This window comes from Prenolepis imparis, unplaced genomic scaffold, assembly GCF_030444845.1.
Source record: "Prenolepis imparis isolate NDT839.2.m4 unplaced genomic scaffold, iyPreImpa1.0 SCAF_4, whole genome shotgun sequence".
Lineage (NCBI taxonomy): Eukaryota > Metazoa > Arthropoda > Insecta > Hymenoptera > Formicidae > Prenolepis > Prenolepis imparis.
This window is the reverse complement of record NW_028141162.1, coordinates 3,770,457-3,789,131: the sequence shown is the minus strand read 5'-3', so window position 1 is coordinate 3,789,131 and position 18,675 is coordinate 3,770,457. Positions and strand designations below refer to the sequence as shown.

The following is an 18,675-nucleotide window of genomic DNA, read 5'->3' as shown; positions in this document are numbered from 1 at the left end:
GTTTACATCGTGCACTTGATACGCGTATCAAATAGTAAATAACTAGTACATTGGTTCAGTTATTGGCTGATCAGCTGAAATTCACTACTTAATACGCGTATCAAGTGCTCGATGTAAATTAGGCCAATATAATATCTTCTAGATTGTCCAAAAATTTATTTGTCGGAATAACATTTGATTGACAGGACAGAAAATGTTGCTTTTTTCATTCTGATTGTTAGTGATTTTTTTAAATTATCATTAATTATTAATTATTATTATTAATTATAATTAAAAATTTAATCAAATTAATCAAATTTTATATACTCGTCGAGATTTTTAAACGCAATTCAAGTACGCATTAAAGGTGCCTTTTCATGCTGACGCTCGACGCTCATTTTTAGCGTCAAAAGACGTCACGTGACCAAAATTGACGAATTGGTATCTTTATTTTTGGTCACGTGACGTCTTTTGACGCTACAAATGAGCGTCGAGCGTCAGCATGAAAAGGCACCTTTACGAAAGTAATAATCCCTAGGAAGAAAAAACATAGGGAATTTAAGTTCCCAAAGTTTATGTCAGGGTTTATCTGGGTATAAAAGAAGCCTTCTTCTTCCGTTTCTTCCATTTCTTTCGTCAACAGCATCATGGTAAGTTGGACGTATAGTCGAGAATCCATTAATATTTGCAACATTTTTAAGCATCGACGGTATTATAATATATAATCGCATTCTTAAATATATTCTTCGAACTTTAAAACAAATATTACGATAATATTTTAATTAATATTCACAATATTTTCGCGATAAGATAACGATGCGTATGCATGGTTTTAGCGCACACATGGCTTGTCCCCTTACGATTACGCTTCGATTCAATTTATTCTTATATGATGATTTAGATTAAAAAGTTTATGGTTTTCAACTGAATAACCTTGAAGAAACTATTCTAGGGCGGTCTGATTTTCTTTTTGTTGAAAAAAAAAATGTTCACGCTTGGACCACGTGTCTCATATTTCTCCATCTTGTGTTGTAGTCGCATAGAAAATTCAGCGCCCCTCGACATGGGTCGATGGGATTCTATCCGAAAAAGAGATCTCAGAGACATCGCGGAAAGGTAAAGGCTTTCCCGAAGGATGATCCCACCAAGCCTGTTCACTTAACGGCTTTTGTCGGCTACAAAGCCGGTATGACTCACGTTGTTAGAGAAGCCGATCGTCCTGGATCGAGTGAGTTTATTTTATCGAATGAAAATTAATGCGATAACATAATTTAAGTAAAATGTTAAGAATGCTAAAGTTTGTTTAACTTGAAGATTTTTTACATTTGATCCGAGTACAATAGTATACGACGTGTTAATCTGGGTGTTGATTGATGCAAAAATGCATTGATTCACCTTGATTGCAATGCGAGAGCTGCCTTTGATGCAGTACATTTTCATTATTGCCATGTCGAAAAATAATTTCGTGCGCTGCTTCCGCAGAAGTATGAGAGCAGGGTATATTCCATAAATTCTTTGGAGCCTATTAGGCAGTGACCATTGAGACAAACCATACCTAGCACAGTTCACTTCTAAAATAAGCATTTTCTTTCTTCTATTTTATTACAAAATACTCATATAAATATCAATCGTTCAATTTCAGAGGTAAATAAGAAGGAGATTGTAGAGGCGGTTACTATCCTCGAAACACCGCCAATGATTGTAGTTGGTCTTGTTGGGTACATTGAAACACCTCATGGACTTCGAGCACTCGCTACTGTTTGGGCGGAACATTTGTCGGAGGATTGTCGCAGACGTTTCTACAAGAATTGGTTAGTAGGAATCATTGGTGTTGCATGAATTAAAGATAATTTTATATATTAATATTAAAATTATATGTACGAGTTTGCGACATGTTAATCCGGATGTTTATTGATGCACAAATGCATTGATTCATCCGGATTGCAGTGCGAGAGTTGCCTTTAATGCAGTATGTTCTCAATCTGCCATGTCAAAGAACAACACCGTGCTCTGCTCGCGCAGAATGCATGGAAGCAAGGTATATTCCATATTCTCTTTGGAGCTCATTGAGCAATGATCATTGAGACAAACCATGCCTAGTACAGCTCTTCTATTTTTAAAAATTACAAGTACATTTTTATATCACATGGTACTAAAAATATCACATCAGCTCTCCGCTCGTACGATGAGAGTTATCATTTGGATATAGCCGTTGAATCTTTGAACTTTAACACGGTTGATCCAAAAAATGTGCCCAGTCTCCGCTCATTATGATGAGACTGACACGTTACAGAAGTATACAGGTGGCGGCATACGCAGACACACAGATGGGCATTGCAATTGATTTTCCGACAGGTACAAGAGTAAGAAGAAGGCATTTACGAAAGCTTCGAAGAAGTGGCAAGACGATCTCGGCCGCAAATCTATTGAAGCTGATTTAAAGAAGATCAAAAAGTATTGCAGTGTTGTTCGCATTATCGCTCACACTCAGGTAATACGATAGTGCAACTTTAATATTAAAGTATCAGATATCATACTTTTATAATTGTGAAAAAAAATCAATTTTATTTTTACCTTTTCCATTAGATGAAGCTGTTGAGACAGCGTCAAAAGAAAGCTCATATCATGGAGATCCAGTTGAATGGCGGAACTATCGATGACAAAGTGCAATGGGCGCGCGAACATCTGGAAAAACCCGTTCCCATTAATAACGTGTTCGCCCCTGATGAAATGATCGACGTGATTGGAGTTACCAAGGGAAAGGGTTACAAGGGTACATATACTTATGCATATTTATATATTTGTGTGTGTTCGCTGCTCGCCCCCCCCCCCTGCCCCTTGAAACTACGTTTGCGCCCCCCCCCCCCCTCTGCCCATGAGAAGCATGTTTTCAAAAAACTACTTAGGACTGTATGATGAAAAAAGCATGATGTGCACTTATCTGATCATCTTGAGGATATAACCATGCTGCCTTCCTACTGAAGTCCTCGACCAAATACAAGACTAACTGTTAATTAAATCTAGTTTCCTGTGTATGAGCACGAGCGCCTATTTAATCTTTAAATAATTAACATTCATTGTGCTTCTCACAGGTGTTACATCCAGATGGCATACTAAGAAATTGCCACGCAAGACCCACAAGGGTCTAAGGAAGGTCGCTTGTATCGGTGCGTGGCATCCAAGTCGCGTGTCCTTCACCGTTGCTCGCGCTGGTCAGAAAGGATATCACCATCGTACTGAAATGAACAAGAAGATTTATAGAATCGGACAAGGCATCCACACCAAGGATGGCAAGGTGATTAAATATTTGAGAATTAATTTATATATATGCGCCTCTTACCCGAAGTCGATCTTTGAAACCTCTGTTAAACGATTGATTCTTAAATTTTGTAGAGGCAAAATAAAAGTTACTTATTAGTCATAGTGCCTAATGCATAAGTACCATATCTATGCTTTAGGTCTCCAATATAAGTCACAATATAAATTAAATATCAAATTCTTTATTTTCAAAATTATTATTATCACGTTTATCTACTTCTAGATCGTAAAAAATAATGCCTCAACGGAATACGATCTTACGGAGAAAACTATCACGCCCATGGGTGGTTTTCCGCACTATGGTGAAGTGAACAATGATTTCGTCATGCTTAAAGGATGCTGTATGGGTCCGAAGAAACGCGTGATTACTATGAGGAAGGTAAATACAAATATTAATTAATAATGATGTTATTGTTTTGCATATCCATGATGAAATTCTAAAGAGCATATAGTATTATTCTGAACACGATGATAATTACAAATGATAGGACTGATTAAATACCTCTAATATTATTGATATTTATCTGTGAAAAAATAAAACTACTAATGTTGAAACGTATTTTTCAGTCCTTGTTGGTGCATACAAAGAGATCTGCATTGGAGAAGATCAACCTCAAATTCATTGACACCAGCTCCAAGTTCGGACATGGTCGCTTCCAAACCGCCGCTGACAAGGCCTCCTTCATGGGACAACTCAAAAAGGATCGTCTGCGCGAGGATCAAGCGCAAGCCACAACCTCGGCGCCGAGCACCGCGGCTGCGCAGTAAAATTGATCTACTATGCACATGTGTTCGCTGTGTATAGTGCATCTATAAACAAATTCTTAAAAATTATATAAGACTGTCTTATTTATTTCCTTGTATATATTTCCCGTGTATATGTAAAAACTTGTTTAAAAATTGCGATTAAAAATGTTTCAAAAGTAATTTATACTAAATTAATTTTCATCTTTCAACTTAGTTTATAATTAAAATATAATTATAATTAAAATCTGAAAAACTTTTATATAAAATTTATATATAAATATATTTTTTACAATTTATATTACAATTATATATTTATATACATATATATATATAAATTTTATATATAGAGATATATAAAATGTGTTATATATACGCGTGTGTATATACTTAAATTTGAAAAGTATTATTTTATAATCAAAACAATTTTTATCTTGAATGATCAATTAGAAATGAGAGCAACAAGATGTCACAGCCAATTCCTTTCGATCCAGACTCCATCTTGTCTTGTCGCGAAAAGACTTGGTATATTCCATCTAGTTATTTGTTAGTTCATAGGTCGTTCAATATGCAAGTTTCGTAGAGTTGCACCGCAAAGCAACTCTGTAAAAGAAATTTTATTCATAATATATTACTGTTGATTCGATCTGATTTACTTTGCACAAGAATGGCAGAGAAGGAGAATCCCTTATATAAGCTGGCAGCTGCCGTATATTATATTATAGATGCTCCAGTTAGTTATGTCCGAGGTATTATCTAATCATTTGTTTGGTTATATGTTGCTCTCTCTCTCTCTCTCTATATATATATATATATAATTATAAACAATTTTTTTTATTGCAGAAAAATTCGTAGAGCCGAATCAAAAGAAATATCCATGGTATCATCAAAAATATCGTCGCGTGCCGACAATCGACGAATGTTACACCGACGATGTGGTCTGTTACACCGAGGCAAATTGTCAATTTATGCGCGACAAGTAAGTTTTTATGAAATATTAAAAAATAAAGAAGAAAGGAAAGAGCCTTTTCAGTCTTGACGACAACTAATATTGCAATTGAAATAATTTTCTTCGAATATATATTAAATGTCAATCAATTTTTAATTTTTAACAGATCGGTAGATGATGAAATTTTGTTCATATTGAGAAGTCGTTTCGAACAGTGTTCTTTTTATCACGGCGAAGACGCTTATTTGTGCAATGATCTAAGGAAGATTTACGACGACGCGGCAGGTGCATGGTTTACAAAATGTAAGTGTTATTATAATGAGGAGTTAAGAGGAAAATAATATGAGAAAAACTTTAAACATCTCTCTACTTAAGTATATTTTTATACAAATTTTGCAGACGGTGATATGGGTATAGGTTTAAACGCTAAACATGCATATATGAAGCAGAAACATCGTATGATTTGGGAACGTCGTCATGGTTCAGTAGGCAGTGGCATGAGAGAGCAACCGATTAAGGTGTAGCAACTTATACTGGAATTGTAGGTGATAATTTAATGGCAAACGCATTCGCACATTATGGTCAGAATTGCAGGTTTGCATTAATGTACAGATATATATTGTGAATTGAAAAAGGTGGGATAATAAAAATAATTTATCAAGATTTTTCATTTCTTATTTCTTCTTTGCAAAAGTAAGATTAGTATCTATTGTAAAATTCGTATTTTACAATATAAATGGAATAAGAATATGTATCGACAACAACAAATATCTCTAATATTGAATGAATTAATCTCTTTTTATTTTTTCATTGTACAATATATAAAAGGATTATATTTATTGTACATGTGTATATCAAATTAATTTATGAAATACTCAAACGCGATTCCACTGATGATTTATACATTTTTTTTGTTTGTTATTAAGTTAAAATCATCTTATACACATTAATCTCATTTACAATTTTTTTCTATCTCGATATTTTTTTAACCAGATTACTCATTCATTATTTAGAATGCTAAATTGAGTATACATGTAAAACTTATACGATATAATATTTAAGACATAAGACAACTATTTGCATTGAAATATCTTATGCAGTGGCATAAAATTACACAGCATAAGATATCTGTTTGAATGAATTAAAAGTTTCTCTACAAGACACACATGTACGCGCAAAATCTTTCATGTAAATATAAAATACAAGAATTCATTATTTTAGGCATATAAATATATAACATATAACAAAACTTTTTTTTAGTAAGAATAAATTAAACGAAATATTTAAAAGAAAGTCATTTGAATATTATGATCCTTATAATTAAATAACACTCGATCTCTCGACTGTCATTTAATGTATCGCGAATTTTCGAATAACCCAATGGAGATAACATAGGCATTTACGTATCTCTCAAAAATTTTTCTACTTTAAAAAAATAACGTGTACTAAAATCCAGAATAAATTGACGATAAATTGGCAAATAGTAGTCGCGCACGCATGTAACTTAAAAATCCATTTTGTAGCAATAAATCCTACGAGTAATCTAATTAACAATTAACTCTTTCACGCTGCAAATTATTACACATTCATATCGCATTTACAATGAGCACAAAGTATAAGATTAAAAGTGAGATCAGTAACACTCATTCGCCTGTACAATTCAAATAGCGCGACATTCTCATGATACAATTTATATTATTCATTTAATATATATTAACAGAATATTGTACACAAATTCTGTCACAAATGTATTCATTATTCCTCTTCAAATGAAAAAGAAAACAAGATTGCGCAACACGGAGCTGCTGATATATTTGATGCAATTTCTACTTTTGTTTCGTCTCTTTTTGAATAAAATTATGTGATATTGAACGCCATTTAATAGTATCAGACGATGATATTTGTCTCGACGAGCTTTGTTAAAATTTTATCTCACGTCGCACCCCGCTATATATTTTTCGACCATGCTACATCAAACAATAGTATCAATTTCTAAACATCAAAGATCTTTTTATCGATAAAATTATTTTTTCTTTTTTTTTTTACGCATCGTAAAATCAGCCTATATTATACATCGTATCGTACTTCAATTTTACATCATGGCTATAATATTCGTAACATTGTCTCATTCATTTATATTACATTTGTAAAATTATACATTGAGCTGTAAAAAATGTATCAATGGAGCGAATGGGGAGAAATTTATAAGGCGATTAAGATGAACAACTGTACAGATGAAAATGTATGGCGGACAAGAGAATTTTCACTTAGCTTTTAGTTGGCAACAATCATACGCAATATCTTTTTCAGACACATGTTTTAAGAATGTAACTCACATTACTATTGACAATGTGAATGTAGGCAAATCGAAAGAAGCGATTTAATAATTTATTTACAAGAGAAAATTAATTAATACTCGATTACTATTTCAATCTAATCTTTTCCTCACACATGTTTTTTTAATAAACATAAAATTAAAAATAGATATATAAGTTATTTCATGATATGTGTGCGTTATTAATTGGTCGAAACAATCAAGTAAAAATTGATTGTAAATTCGCGCGCGCGCGATATAAAAACATAAATAGATTTAAAAATATCTATAATATATATAAATAAAAAATATGTATTATAGACGCACAATATAAAAAGATCTAAATTGTAATAAATCACAATTAAATATACTGCGCTACGCTTCTTGTGAATGTGATTTGCCAAAAGATAATTATTGCCATCCAAACCTTCCTTCTTTAGATGTATAGTATTACTATTTTGCTTTTTTTTTATATCCTATATCACAGTACGAAAAATGCTACATGTTTCCTAATCAGCAGCACATGTCATTCGGTATAAATTCGATCACTCACGTATTTGATATTAGAATCCTGATTATAGCAATCACAATCTACTCGATGTATATTTTCACACACTTTGAAAATAACTCAAGTGTTTACAAGTAGTATCCCCTCTATCGCATACATATTTGCATACACATTTACTCTATACACAAATTTGTTATAAATTTCGAGTATAAATAAAAGTGTGGTACCTACCACTATCCGTGAAATAGTTATATATAGGTAATCTAATTCATTTTAGGTGGCAACCGAAAGACCGTAATATATTGAAGCAATTCTTACTATTTCCAAGCATAAGATTTATCAAACTCAATCGGTTTTGATCCTGGGTTTATTCTTTTTTTTAACATCTCTTTCTGCGTATTCTCTGTTCATGGCTCGATCGGCTGATTAAACTGGGCTGCCAAGCGTCTCTTGCCCTTAGTTACTGTAACAGACAGTTTCCTGATATTTTGCAATGTGAGTGAACATACATCAACGTAAATAAATGTTACAGAATATTAAATTATAAAAAATTTGTTAAAAAGTCATTTTTAATGGAGCTACTCACGGAGCTTACTAGAAGTGCTGTGGCTATCGCTGTTCTCATCATCATCGATAGTAGTATTATCTTCGCTTTCGGAGCTTGCAAGATTGAGATGAGTTCTCATGGCAGTCTTCTTCTGATTATCTACCAATATCTTCTTCTTGGGTGTTAGGGATAAAGAAGGAAGCGGCAGTTCAGACGGATGTGGTGCGACAACAGATTTGGAGTAATAAGGAGAAGTAGGGTACAAAGGATTCGCAGCAGCGGTTAATAGATTTTTCGTTGGCGAGAGCAAGTCTGATGTACCATCACTGGACAGAAATTGATTCCAGCTCGGTAAAGTTAACGGAGGAACCTGAAGGAATAATCAATCAAAATGACAAAAATTAGTATATATACACTATGTAAAAGAAATAACCATAATTTCTCAAATATAAATATATTAAGAAAAAAATTACCTGTACGTTTGTGGAATGTTCGTCTTGAGAATACGTAAATTTCGTTGGAGACATCCATAGGGACGATTTCCAATGCTCTTCCTTACACGCGGTATTCTGCGAAAAAAAAATACAGTTTATTAATGAACTAATAATTGCGGATAGAAAAAAAAGATAAATATTAATGTGTAAAAAAAAATAAAAAATAAAAAAAAAATACCTCGGGCGGAGAATCCGGCTTAGGTGGCGGCGGAGGGAAATCATGTTGCATCGGTGTGCGTATTAAACTCCTCAGGAAGCTCACGCCGCCGGTTTCCGGCCAATTAACCGAGCGTTCTTCCGAACTTGCAAAGTTCTTCCAATGCTTGATACGATTCTCCGACCACAAAGCTTTATCCTCTTTTGCTTTCCAAGAATTGACGTTTGTCAACTGATTTATCCACTTCTCATGATTATCCACCATGCCCAGAGTATTCGAGACATTTACGCGGTAGGAATAATCACTTTCGAACGAATCGTTGCTGGAATCCGTATCGTGATAGGATGACATCGGGTTGTACACCGTTGGCAAAAGAATACCGGCCGCAGCTTTATTAATAAAGAAGAATAAACATTCAAATTAGAGCGATATCAATATAAAAATATATTAGAGAAATATTAAAATTATTCAAATTGTTACCAGCCAATTTTTTATTTAAATAAATAATCGCTTCCTTCTTCCGTGTTTCCTTTATCGTTACTGTACAAGGTAATGCTTGTAAAAGTGCAGTTATTGTTGGAAATCCATATTGTGCAGGTTTACAAGGTGAACCTATGATAGTTGAGCATGATACATCAAACTGCGATAAGTTTAATGTATCACCGCAATTTATCATCACGCGATAAAGATCACAAGCAAAGCGATGTAACGGTGTCAGTTCAATGAATTCTTCGCCATTTACATCTGTGAACTATAAGATATCTTGTTGGAATGAGATTCAAATGCTCGAGATCGCGGTCCCGAGAGCAATTTTAATCGGAGCGTTTTAGGTGACAGTGTGAATAATCATTTTGCCGCTTTGTGGAAGCTTAGGCAAAAGTTTCCAGATAAATCAAGATAGATTAATATATTAAATATTATACACACCCGAACAACATTTGCAAGATCTTTTCTAAACTCGTCTAGATGACATTGCTTCAAGTAATATTGAGAGTATTGTTGAACAAATTCAGTAACGGGCATTCTATGTTGAGGTTGATCCATCAGTACGCGTCGACATTGAAGAGTTGTTTGTTGCAAGTGTGATTTGTCTATTGTGATAATAGCAGGACCTGTGGCTAAATCTATGATCTGTAATGAGAGAAGAAAATCCAGATGTAAAGATAAATTAAAATACGAGATCAAAATATAGCTAGATCGATATCGTATATTACCTGAATGGTATCTCCAAGCTTTTGCATAAGATGTAACATGGAATTGCAGCCGAATAATTCGGGACGCAAAGCGTAGCCGAAGTGATGTAGAAATGTTTGCGTGATACTCGAGATCATGAGGCCACCTTTGGCGCGCATCACCAATTTCGATATTTGTTCGCCGAGGACCTTAAGACCCTCTTTCTCAGTCAAGGATATCTGTCTCTCGCCTCCGTTAACTTCATCGATTTTAACTACGTCCGGAATCGCTTCGAACAATTCAATCAATTTGGTGAATCCGTAATCCGATACTCGACATTGGTGACCAAAATGATGATGATAGGAAGGTACAAACTTGTTGAACAACATTCTGCATTGAGGCGCATGTTGCAGTAACTCGACAACCTGTGTATACAATTTAATTTATATTAAATTTAATTTAAAGAATTGAAAAGATACTTCGATTTAATAATTCGCAAATTACGCACTTCCTTAGCGAACAATCTTGTTCGTTCAATCTCCTCCGCAGTCTGTTCACGTTTGGGAATAGCAATCATTTTATCGCCGCCTTCAATAGATGTTACGACAACAGTGTTCTCGGACACTTCACCGAGAATATCTTCGATATTGCATACGCCGTAATCGACAATATCCCACGGTTTTGCTGCAAACAGATTTTCGTGTAAGATATTACTGTTTTTAATTATGAATATGAATAAATGTACAAAGAATTATTTGTATACCTATTACTCTACTATAAACACTTGAAAATTCCGATAGTGCTACTTGTTTGCTCGCTTTCGACTTCAACACTCGTAACAAATCCGAAGTGAATCGACGTACTTGAGTACGGTGCGATAATGTAACCACGCGCTTATTGCCTTCACCCATTACCTGAAAAAAAAAAAAACGATATAATTTATCAACAATATTTTAGATTAATTAAATTAATTAAATTAATTTTAATTAATAATCAATAAGAATTAATAATTCTTCTATTTTCGTTAATATTTTTTATATATTACATAGGGCGAGTTTTTTAATTCATTGATTGATCAATCACATGATTTGCAAATACAGCAAAGTGCTGCATTTGCTCATTATGCGATTGATCAATCGATGAATTAAAAAACTCGCCCATACTTGGACTGTATGTGTAAGTGCCTCCAGCAAATCAATTAGTTTAGTGAACCCATAATCGGCGACTCTACATTGTCGTCCAAAGTGATGATGGTACGCTGGTATAAATCGATTAAAAGATAACTGGCAGTGCGGAGCGGTTTTCAAAAGATCAACCAATTCACGACTGAAAAGGGCCAACTGATTTGCGAGCGATGGACTCACGCACTTGGTTTCTGAAAGAAAAACAAGGTCTAATGACTTGTGTACAATAAAAAACTTATGACAAAAGCACATCTTAGATTTTTAATTAAAATTTAATAAAAGAGATTTACCATCATGATTATTTTCATGATCCTTTTTTCCCCACACGAGATATTTTACGCTGCCAATATCCTGTCTTAATTCAACAGATGATAAGCACGATACTAAGTGTTCCAAAGGTACGCCATTTTCTACAATCTCTAACTTTTCCTTGAATTCGGCTTCGTAACAATTTGGCAGACTGAAATTATTTAATAGATTTAAGATTTCTTAGATATTAAATTAATATCAGCGTAACCAAATAAGCTTATGATGTAATTTTTATAATCAAAGAATTGCAGAAAATTGCACAAGCTTTTATTATTATTTGATATAATTACTTATTTGTATATATAATCATTCATTAATAAACTATATAAAGATTTATTAATGCAATAAATAATAGAAAATATACCTTGGTAAAGGTAGTATGCCATTGTGCGACACTAGTAATTCTTGCATACGAGGCTCGAGAATTTTCAAAGAAATGTTTACGTTAGGTAAAGATGCCATCTCTTGTTCCGCCCAGCCTTTATCGGACACCGGTTTTGCGATATGGATTGTACAGTACGGCAACTTGACTTGTCCATCCTACAACAATTATTTGGCGTCTATTAACTAAAGTACATATAATTTCTTCTAAAATATGAAAGAACAATAATATTAATTCAGCATAATATACGCTTCACTGTGTGATCAAAGCTTCTCGACAGTGAGGGAAACTAGGAGAAGCTCTACCATCACCGAAGAAGCTCAGACTCGGCTTTCATCCATCATATGTTGTATACAAATAATATTTGCATAATTAAATTTATAATAATTAGTATTAATCGCATACCTGTACAGTATTGCATGGCGATGGCGTATTTCTATGGTCCGGATTGAGCGTGACCATTCTGCCGCTCGGATCTTCAGTAATTACGCATACGTCTCTCATTTTATATAATTCGGAGACGCTTACAGAAATCATAAATCGGCTCTCGTACATTTCGCGGAACTTGAAGAGCGGGAGTTTGTGTCCCGGGACCTCTTGCAGAAGCAGTACGATTTGCGCTCGAATAAGTTGGGGATTTGGTCCACCGATGTGAGCATAAGATATCAAGATGCGTTTATAGCCTATTTTACGGCGATGCAATTGCGAAATTGCATATTGTGCATCCGGTAGCGAGGGTACTTTGACGCTGGCGGCAAAATTACCGTCCGATTGCATAAATATAGAAATATGACAGCTCTGAAAAAAAGAGAAAAACATTTTTTGTAACATAATGTATACATATATATAATATATATATGTATAATTATATTATATATATTATTTATTATATATATTAATTATTATATATATATATATATATATATGTATATTATATAAATCACGATTGTGTCTGATTAAATAAACCTGTCACTTACCGAGACATGTTCCATGAATATAGATGTAAGAATCCGCTTCATATCTTTTATATCGATGCTTTGATCTAAATTTGTCACTTGCAATTCGATAGGCGTATTAGTGCCATTATTAGCGCTAGATCCATTGCGATTATTTATAGGATTACAAAATTTCTAAAAAAAAAAAAAAAGGAAGCGAGAATTGAAAAATAATATATATTAATAGAGAAAAAGAGAAAGAGAGAAAGAGAAAGAGGGAGAAAGAAATGCATAAAAATTATAAATAAATTAAACTGAGAAAACTTTAATTTTTAATTAAAAAAGAAATACCTCTACTTCTTCGTTTTCTGCATCACTCAAATGCGAACGTGAGGTTTGGTTGTGTTGTCCTGTCCCTTGTAATATGCTATTTTCATAAGGCGATGGCGTTTTGTTGTTTCGTGTAGAAATTTGCTGTTGATTCTAAAACAAAAAATAATTACCTCTTTTTGTTCCTCTAAATATATTTAATTACACAATAGGAGAAAGACAAAATTGTGTTTATACCTGACTATGCCATGCATTTTTTTCTCTAGTTGGTGCATCGTATAGAGGAGACGGGCTGCGCCGTTTAAAAGAGTTGGATTGTCCTTTTGTTATACAATAATATACATATAATATCAATTATCGTAAGATGTGAAATTGAAATAATAAAACTCGTTTTAAACTGTTACCATTATAATTGAGTGGAACGGCTAATGAATTATACGACTGCCGACCTCCAACCCATTCAGAAGCATAAGCAAAGGAACTGTGAGTGCCTCTAATGCGCCTAAGGCCTTCGGGAGTACGAGAAGTTACACCAATAGCAACATTATTGTCTCGAACCTGCGAGACATGAGCTCGTTTTCCTAGTATCTTCGATTTCTCCACCTTTAAATTATCATTTAATATATTATACAAATGAACATTAACAGTAAACAATGATATAAGTTAATAATGACAAACAGGGATAAAACTGCATGCAAAAAAAATACAGATAATGAAGAGATAATGAAAATTTGGAAATATTCATCTATATGGAACTAACTTTATATTGTTCTTCCCATATATGGCTGTACTGCGGTCCTGCAATTGGCCAAATTAATGGTGATTGCACTCTAGTTAGTTCATTATATGTCCTATTAAAAGTCACATCGTTATTAAATGATCTCCCAAAAAATATTGGAGGTTGCATCATCCTGTAAAACGTAAGATGAAAATATTAATCACACACATTTTTATTGTATTCTTGCAACTTATAAAATCTGTTTAGTAGTTTATCAGATAAGATCAAAGTCAACTCTCACAGCCCGAATCAGCAAGGATAATAATCTACTCGCGACTCTAGAGCTCTTTCTCGGATTATCCATCATTTAAACCAAACAAAAAAAATAATATTCTGTTAATTTATAAATATATTTAGATTAAGTAAATTTTTTAACAGATTTACCCTGATAACGGGGCATTGATAGGCGCGCAATGCGCATTTGCAAAAGCAGGATAAGCACCAACTACAGGCGATGATGTTTGATAATTTGGGAATTGGAGGGTTCTTGTCCCTAATACAGAGGCACTCGCAGCATACATTTGCTTAGAGCTGCTTTGTTTAGGACTGGTAACAATTTCTGATTCACTGACTGCCCGACTTCGTGTTATAATATTTCCTGAAACAAAAGAGAAAAATCAAAAATAATAATCTTAGCGACTGAGTGTACGTCACATTTATATTTGAAGATAAAATTTCACCAACGTACCTAGGTTTTTGCCAATTGTATTTCCTTTTTCCTTACTAAGATATTTTACAAGTATTTTTGAACCAAGAACATTTTCTCCTTCCATACGCTTCTGAGCCCTATCACAAATAAAAAAAATAAATAAATAAAAATAAAAAAATAGAAAAGAGACATCACATTGTTATTGTATAGTTAGCTCAACAGAACAGAAACTATTTCTTCTTATAAATGACCTTGCAGGCGTGAGAATATATAAATATCTATACACGAGTTAATTTTAATAAATATAGCACAAAGGATACAAATCATTATCTATTTAAAATTTAATTTCAACAAGAAACATATACTGGGTATAAGATACATATTTTTGGATATTAAACACATGGCGCAAATTTTTCTAACAATGACAAGAAAAAGAATACTATAACTTACCCCAAACAGAAATAAAACTATCGGTTAACATTGTAATATAACATTTAAATAAAACAATAAATACCAATATGTATATTAGTCTGTATAAAAATAAACTAAATATATGTATGGATATGTGTACTAATGGGATATAATAATATCAGATAACTTATTATACAATGTTCTTTGACTTTCCACTATGTTCGTTATGTTACTGCCTGTTATTTCAAACCTTCTTTATTTATCTTTCCATCCCTACTACATTCGAATGTAATGAAGGAGACATATGATTGTTTTTTTTCTCTTTCTTATATATATACAAATCTTCTCCTTCTTCTTCTATCTGGATATCGCTCAAGTATACATACAAATCCAATGTAGTAGAGAATGTCAAAGGCTGACTTACATGACATAGAGGCGGGTTATTTGAATAAGTTTGTGTATAAATGGGCTAATCGACGTTCCATAAAATGAGAATATAAATTTCGACAACTTCAATTTTTTGATTGCTATCTAAAGTTGTTTAAGATCGCGGTTCATTCTAAGTTAATTTTGTATATATTTTAATTTATTTATTAAACTTAATAAAATTTAATATTAATTTGGCTATTTTACACTTAATATAAAAATAGTACAACTTCAAAAAATTAGGTAGTTAGAAAAAGAAACCAAACTTTGTGTGTATGTGTGTGCATATGTATGTATTCTGTGATAATCAGAAAGTTAATAAGATATATACCTGTCTGCAGAACTGTGCGATGTAAAGCGTACAATGGCAGTATTTGATTGGACATCTATTACGCGACCACCACAATTTTCAGATAACTGCTTAAGACGACGCTTAATGACATTAACATCCTTTTCATCAGGAAGATTACTAACTAAAAGGTCATAGAATTCGTTACCCTGAAAGTATTAAATTCATGGGTAACTTCATAGGTAAGATGAAAAAAAAAAAAAAAAAAAAAAAAAAAAAAATATATATATATATATATATATATATGCAGAGGATATTATGCATGCTAGGAAATTTTAACACAATTTGCACATGTATGATGCCATAATTAATTGACGTTTATACAAAATTATTTATGTGTATCATTATTGGCTACATGTTTTGGTTAATGATAAAAAATATTTAAAATTATATATACATTGTTCACACATATATATATTATTATTATTATTAATTGCTATTTTGCGAAATAACTAATAAATGTATAAAATTTCAAATGTTTGTCAATTCTATGATATATATATATTTATTACTATTGGGTTGTTCGGAAAGTCATTTCGTTTTTTTCATATACAATTTTCATGCAAAAAAAACGAAATGACTTTCCAAACAACCCAATAGTATTTTTTCTGTATATATTGTGCATTATTACAAATAAATCTAGATCATATATGTACTAGAATATATAAAAAATGTACATATATACATATATAAGACAAAGTACATTTGAATGTAAGTAAATATATATTATGTGTGTATATACACAATTATTTATTAAATAAATGCATGTGTAAAGTATACTTTATACTTTTAGTATAATTCATGAGTTTCAAATAAAAAAAAATTCCTTTTTCAATATTATTATCTTCACATACCAGATTTCATACCTTTGCTGGAGTTCTGGACGGAAGTGGCTCCGTGAGCTCCATAAAATCATAATGTTCATTAGCGCACAATATGAGTGCTTCTGAGGTATTTTTTTTATGTAACAATATTACATAAATTTTTTTCCTATGACGTAAATCACTGAGATCAGCGGCAAAATTAATATCTCCAGATATTAAGATTATAGCTGCTGGACTGCCATGAATATCCGCAAACCTTCTGATGGACTGTTTAAGTTTCTCATCTGCAGCATTCTTACATGTGGCAGCTACATGTATTAAATTAACCTAATAAATATATAAGAAAAATAAACAAGTTGGATAATGAATTAATTGCAGCAACGACAAGAATGTACTGCTATTTGCACCTGAGCATCATTCAATTCTTGTATAATTTGGTTATTCTCTTTCTGAACGTCACAAACTACAATAAATTCTGCTTCTCTATAGCCATTAAAAAATTGATCTCTAATTAATTGCGTAACTGCTATGGCGGATCTGCCTTTAGGAACCTGCAATATTGCAAAGTATCATGATAAAATATCACATTAATAATAAATTTTTTAAATAAGAGAAAAAGATTAGTAAACCAACTTGACAGTTCTCAATGTCCCAAAATACACCAATGGGTGGAAGATGAATTGGTATAGTTGGTATATTAACTGGACTATCATGATGTAGAAGAGAACACTCGTGTCTACAATGGCTGAATAATGAAGAAGCGGACGCTTCGAATCCTACTTTGGAATTACTATTATTTTTTAGTCTATCGTCACACAACGATTGATTTTTGGGAACTTGAGTCAAGATCTTTTGTTCAGATAACAGTTGTAGCAGTTTCTCATTAAGACCTTCAATTTCATCATTATCATCCGCACAAGATGTACGGTAATCCAAAGATTTCTTTCCTGCCATGTGTTTCACAAATTATCTAATAAGAATCCAATATGTAGACTGAAATAAAATAAAAAAATTTCCAAATTAATAAAGATAATTTTTTGACATATAGAACATATATATTCAATGTAACATTATATATGAATAATTTATATGCAAAGAGCAATTATTTTTCTTAGACTTTCTCTAATAAAAGATTTGCAGCAGCAAAGAAATGAAGAGCTGGATATCGAAAACGCATTACAAAGATATAATCTTTCCAAGACATTTCGCGCGTTTTAATAAGTTGGTTAATTCGAGTTGAAATTTAGCCTACAAATGCATGAAATCAGCAAGCTTGATTTAGCAGAGTATAATTAGCGATTTGAGAATGTTTGAGCGTGTTTACCTGAGAAATTCAGCCATCGTTTTATCGTGACTCTCTATGCAGCATGCAGCGTCTATGCAGAAATGCAACAACCGGCAGATACATGAAATATTGAATACATAAAACATCACGGAAGAACATCATAGGCGTATACATAGTTTACAAAAATCCATGATCCGAACCTGTACATACATATACGTGAAAAATCAAACGTGAATCAAACGCGAGTCTGCAAAACGTGCTTTCTGTGCAATTTTCAGAGAGAGTATATTTCTTTTCAATCTCCTTTCTCTTTCTCTTTTCAACCTTTTTCCTTCTCTCTCTCTCTCTCGTCATTTCTGCGCAATATGAAAACATATTCAAAAGTTCCATTCACATCGCACAAACGATATAAAGGCAGAGTTCGCACGAAGACAAGAATCCTAATGTCTTCTTTTGATTGGACTAGAGAATTTTCTGATTGGTCAATCGGGCTGGGTACCCTAGGTACCGATCGACGTGATTGGTTGGTTGTCTCCAAATGCACTTCTTTTCATGAACATTTTAGGGTGTATTCGGATTGACCAATCAGGATAAAAGGAGCAAAGATTTCTTTGTCCTTTGTTGCTATAT

The 18,675-nt window shown here is 32.8% G+C and overlaps 3 protein-coding genes and 1 non-coding gene across 7 annotated transcripts; 3 read left to right on the top strand and 1 right to left on the bottom strand.

Annotated features, from left to right (window-relative positions):
- The first annotated feature begins 493 nt into the window (after positions 1-493).
- Positions 494-4,136, top strand: Rpl3 (ribosomal protein L3). The gene is made up of 8 exons (XM_083035786.1): positions 494-629; positions 1,015-1,207; positions 1,622-1,790; positions 2,335-2,470; positions 2,566-2,752; positions 3,072-3,274; positions 3,521-3,676; positions 3,865-4,136. The coding sequence occupies exons 1-8, from the start codon at positions 627-629 to the stop codon at positions 4,063-4,065; spliced, it is 1,248 nt and encodes a 415-aa protein (XP_082891912.1). The 5' UTR covers positions 494-626; the 3' UTR covers positions 4,066-4,136.
- Positions 869-945, top strand: LOC145935761 (small nucleolar RNA U43). Its single transcript, XR_014425277.1, has one exon. It is a non-coding gene; the product is annotated as a small nucleolar RNA U43 (small nucleolar RNA).
- Positions 4,137-4,565: 429 nt separating the features above from the next.
- On the top strand, positions 4,566-5,653 carry Nd-pdsw (NADH dehydrogenase (ubiquinone) PDSW subunit). Its single transcript, XM_083035645.1, has 4 exons — positions 4,566-4,790; positions 4,885-5,020; positions 5,157-5,293; positions 5,390-5,653. Exons 1-4 carry the CDS (start codon positions 4,709-4,711, stop codon positions 5,512-5,514), a joined length of 480 nt encoding a protein of 159 aa, XP_082891771.1. The 5' UTR covers positions 4,566-4,708; the 3' UTR covers positions 5,515-5,653.
- Positions 5,654-5,881: 228 nt separating this feature from the next.
- Positions 5,882-18,392, bottom strand: Marf1 (meiosis regulator and mRNA stability factor 1-like protein). 4 transcript variants are annotated; one of them, XM_083035643.1, is made up of 25 exons: positions 18,085-18,392; positions 17,394-17,753; positions 17,168-17,311; positions 16,803-17,087; positions 15,919-16,085; positions 14,790-14,887; positions 14,486-14,699; positions 14,084-14,234; positions 13,728-13,926; positions 13,561-13,643; positions 13,345-13,476; positions 13,036-13,188; positions 12,464-12,856; positions 12,041-12,216; positions 11,658-11,827; positions 11,347-11,576; positions 10,947-11,097; positions 10,692-10,867; positions 10,225-10,608; positions 9,938-10,141; positions 9,491-9,761; positions 9,032-9,399; positions 8,833-8,928; positions 8,399-8,729; positions 5,882-8,292 (listed from the first exon to the last, which is right to left on the bottom strand). In XM_083035643.1, the coding sequence occupies exons 2-25, from the start codon at positions 17,712-17,714 to the stop codon at positions 8,273-8,275; spliced, it is 4,917 nt and encodes a 1,638-aa protein (XP_082891769.1). In that variant the 5' UTR covers positions 17,715-17,753; positions 18,085-18,392; the 3' UTR covers positions 5,882-8,272. The 4 variants fall into 4 exon arrangements, with proteins under 4 accessions (XP_082891769.1, XP_082891766.1, XP_082891767.1 ...); XM_083035640.1 differs by having other exon boundaries at positions 5,882-8,275; XM_083035641.1 differs by having other exon boundaries at positions 5,882-8,275; positions 11,347-11,558.
- Between the last annotated feature and the right edge of the window lie 283 nt (positions 18,393-18,675).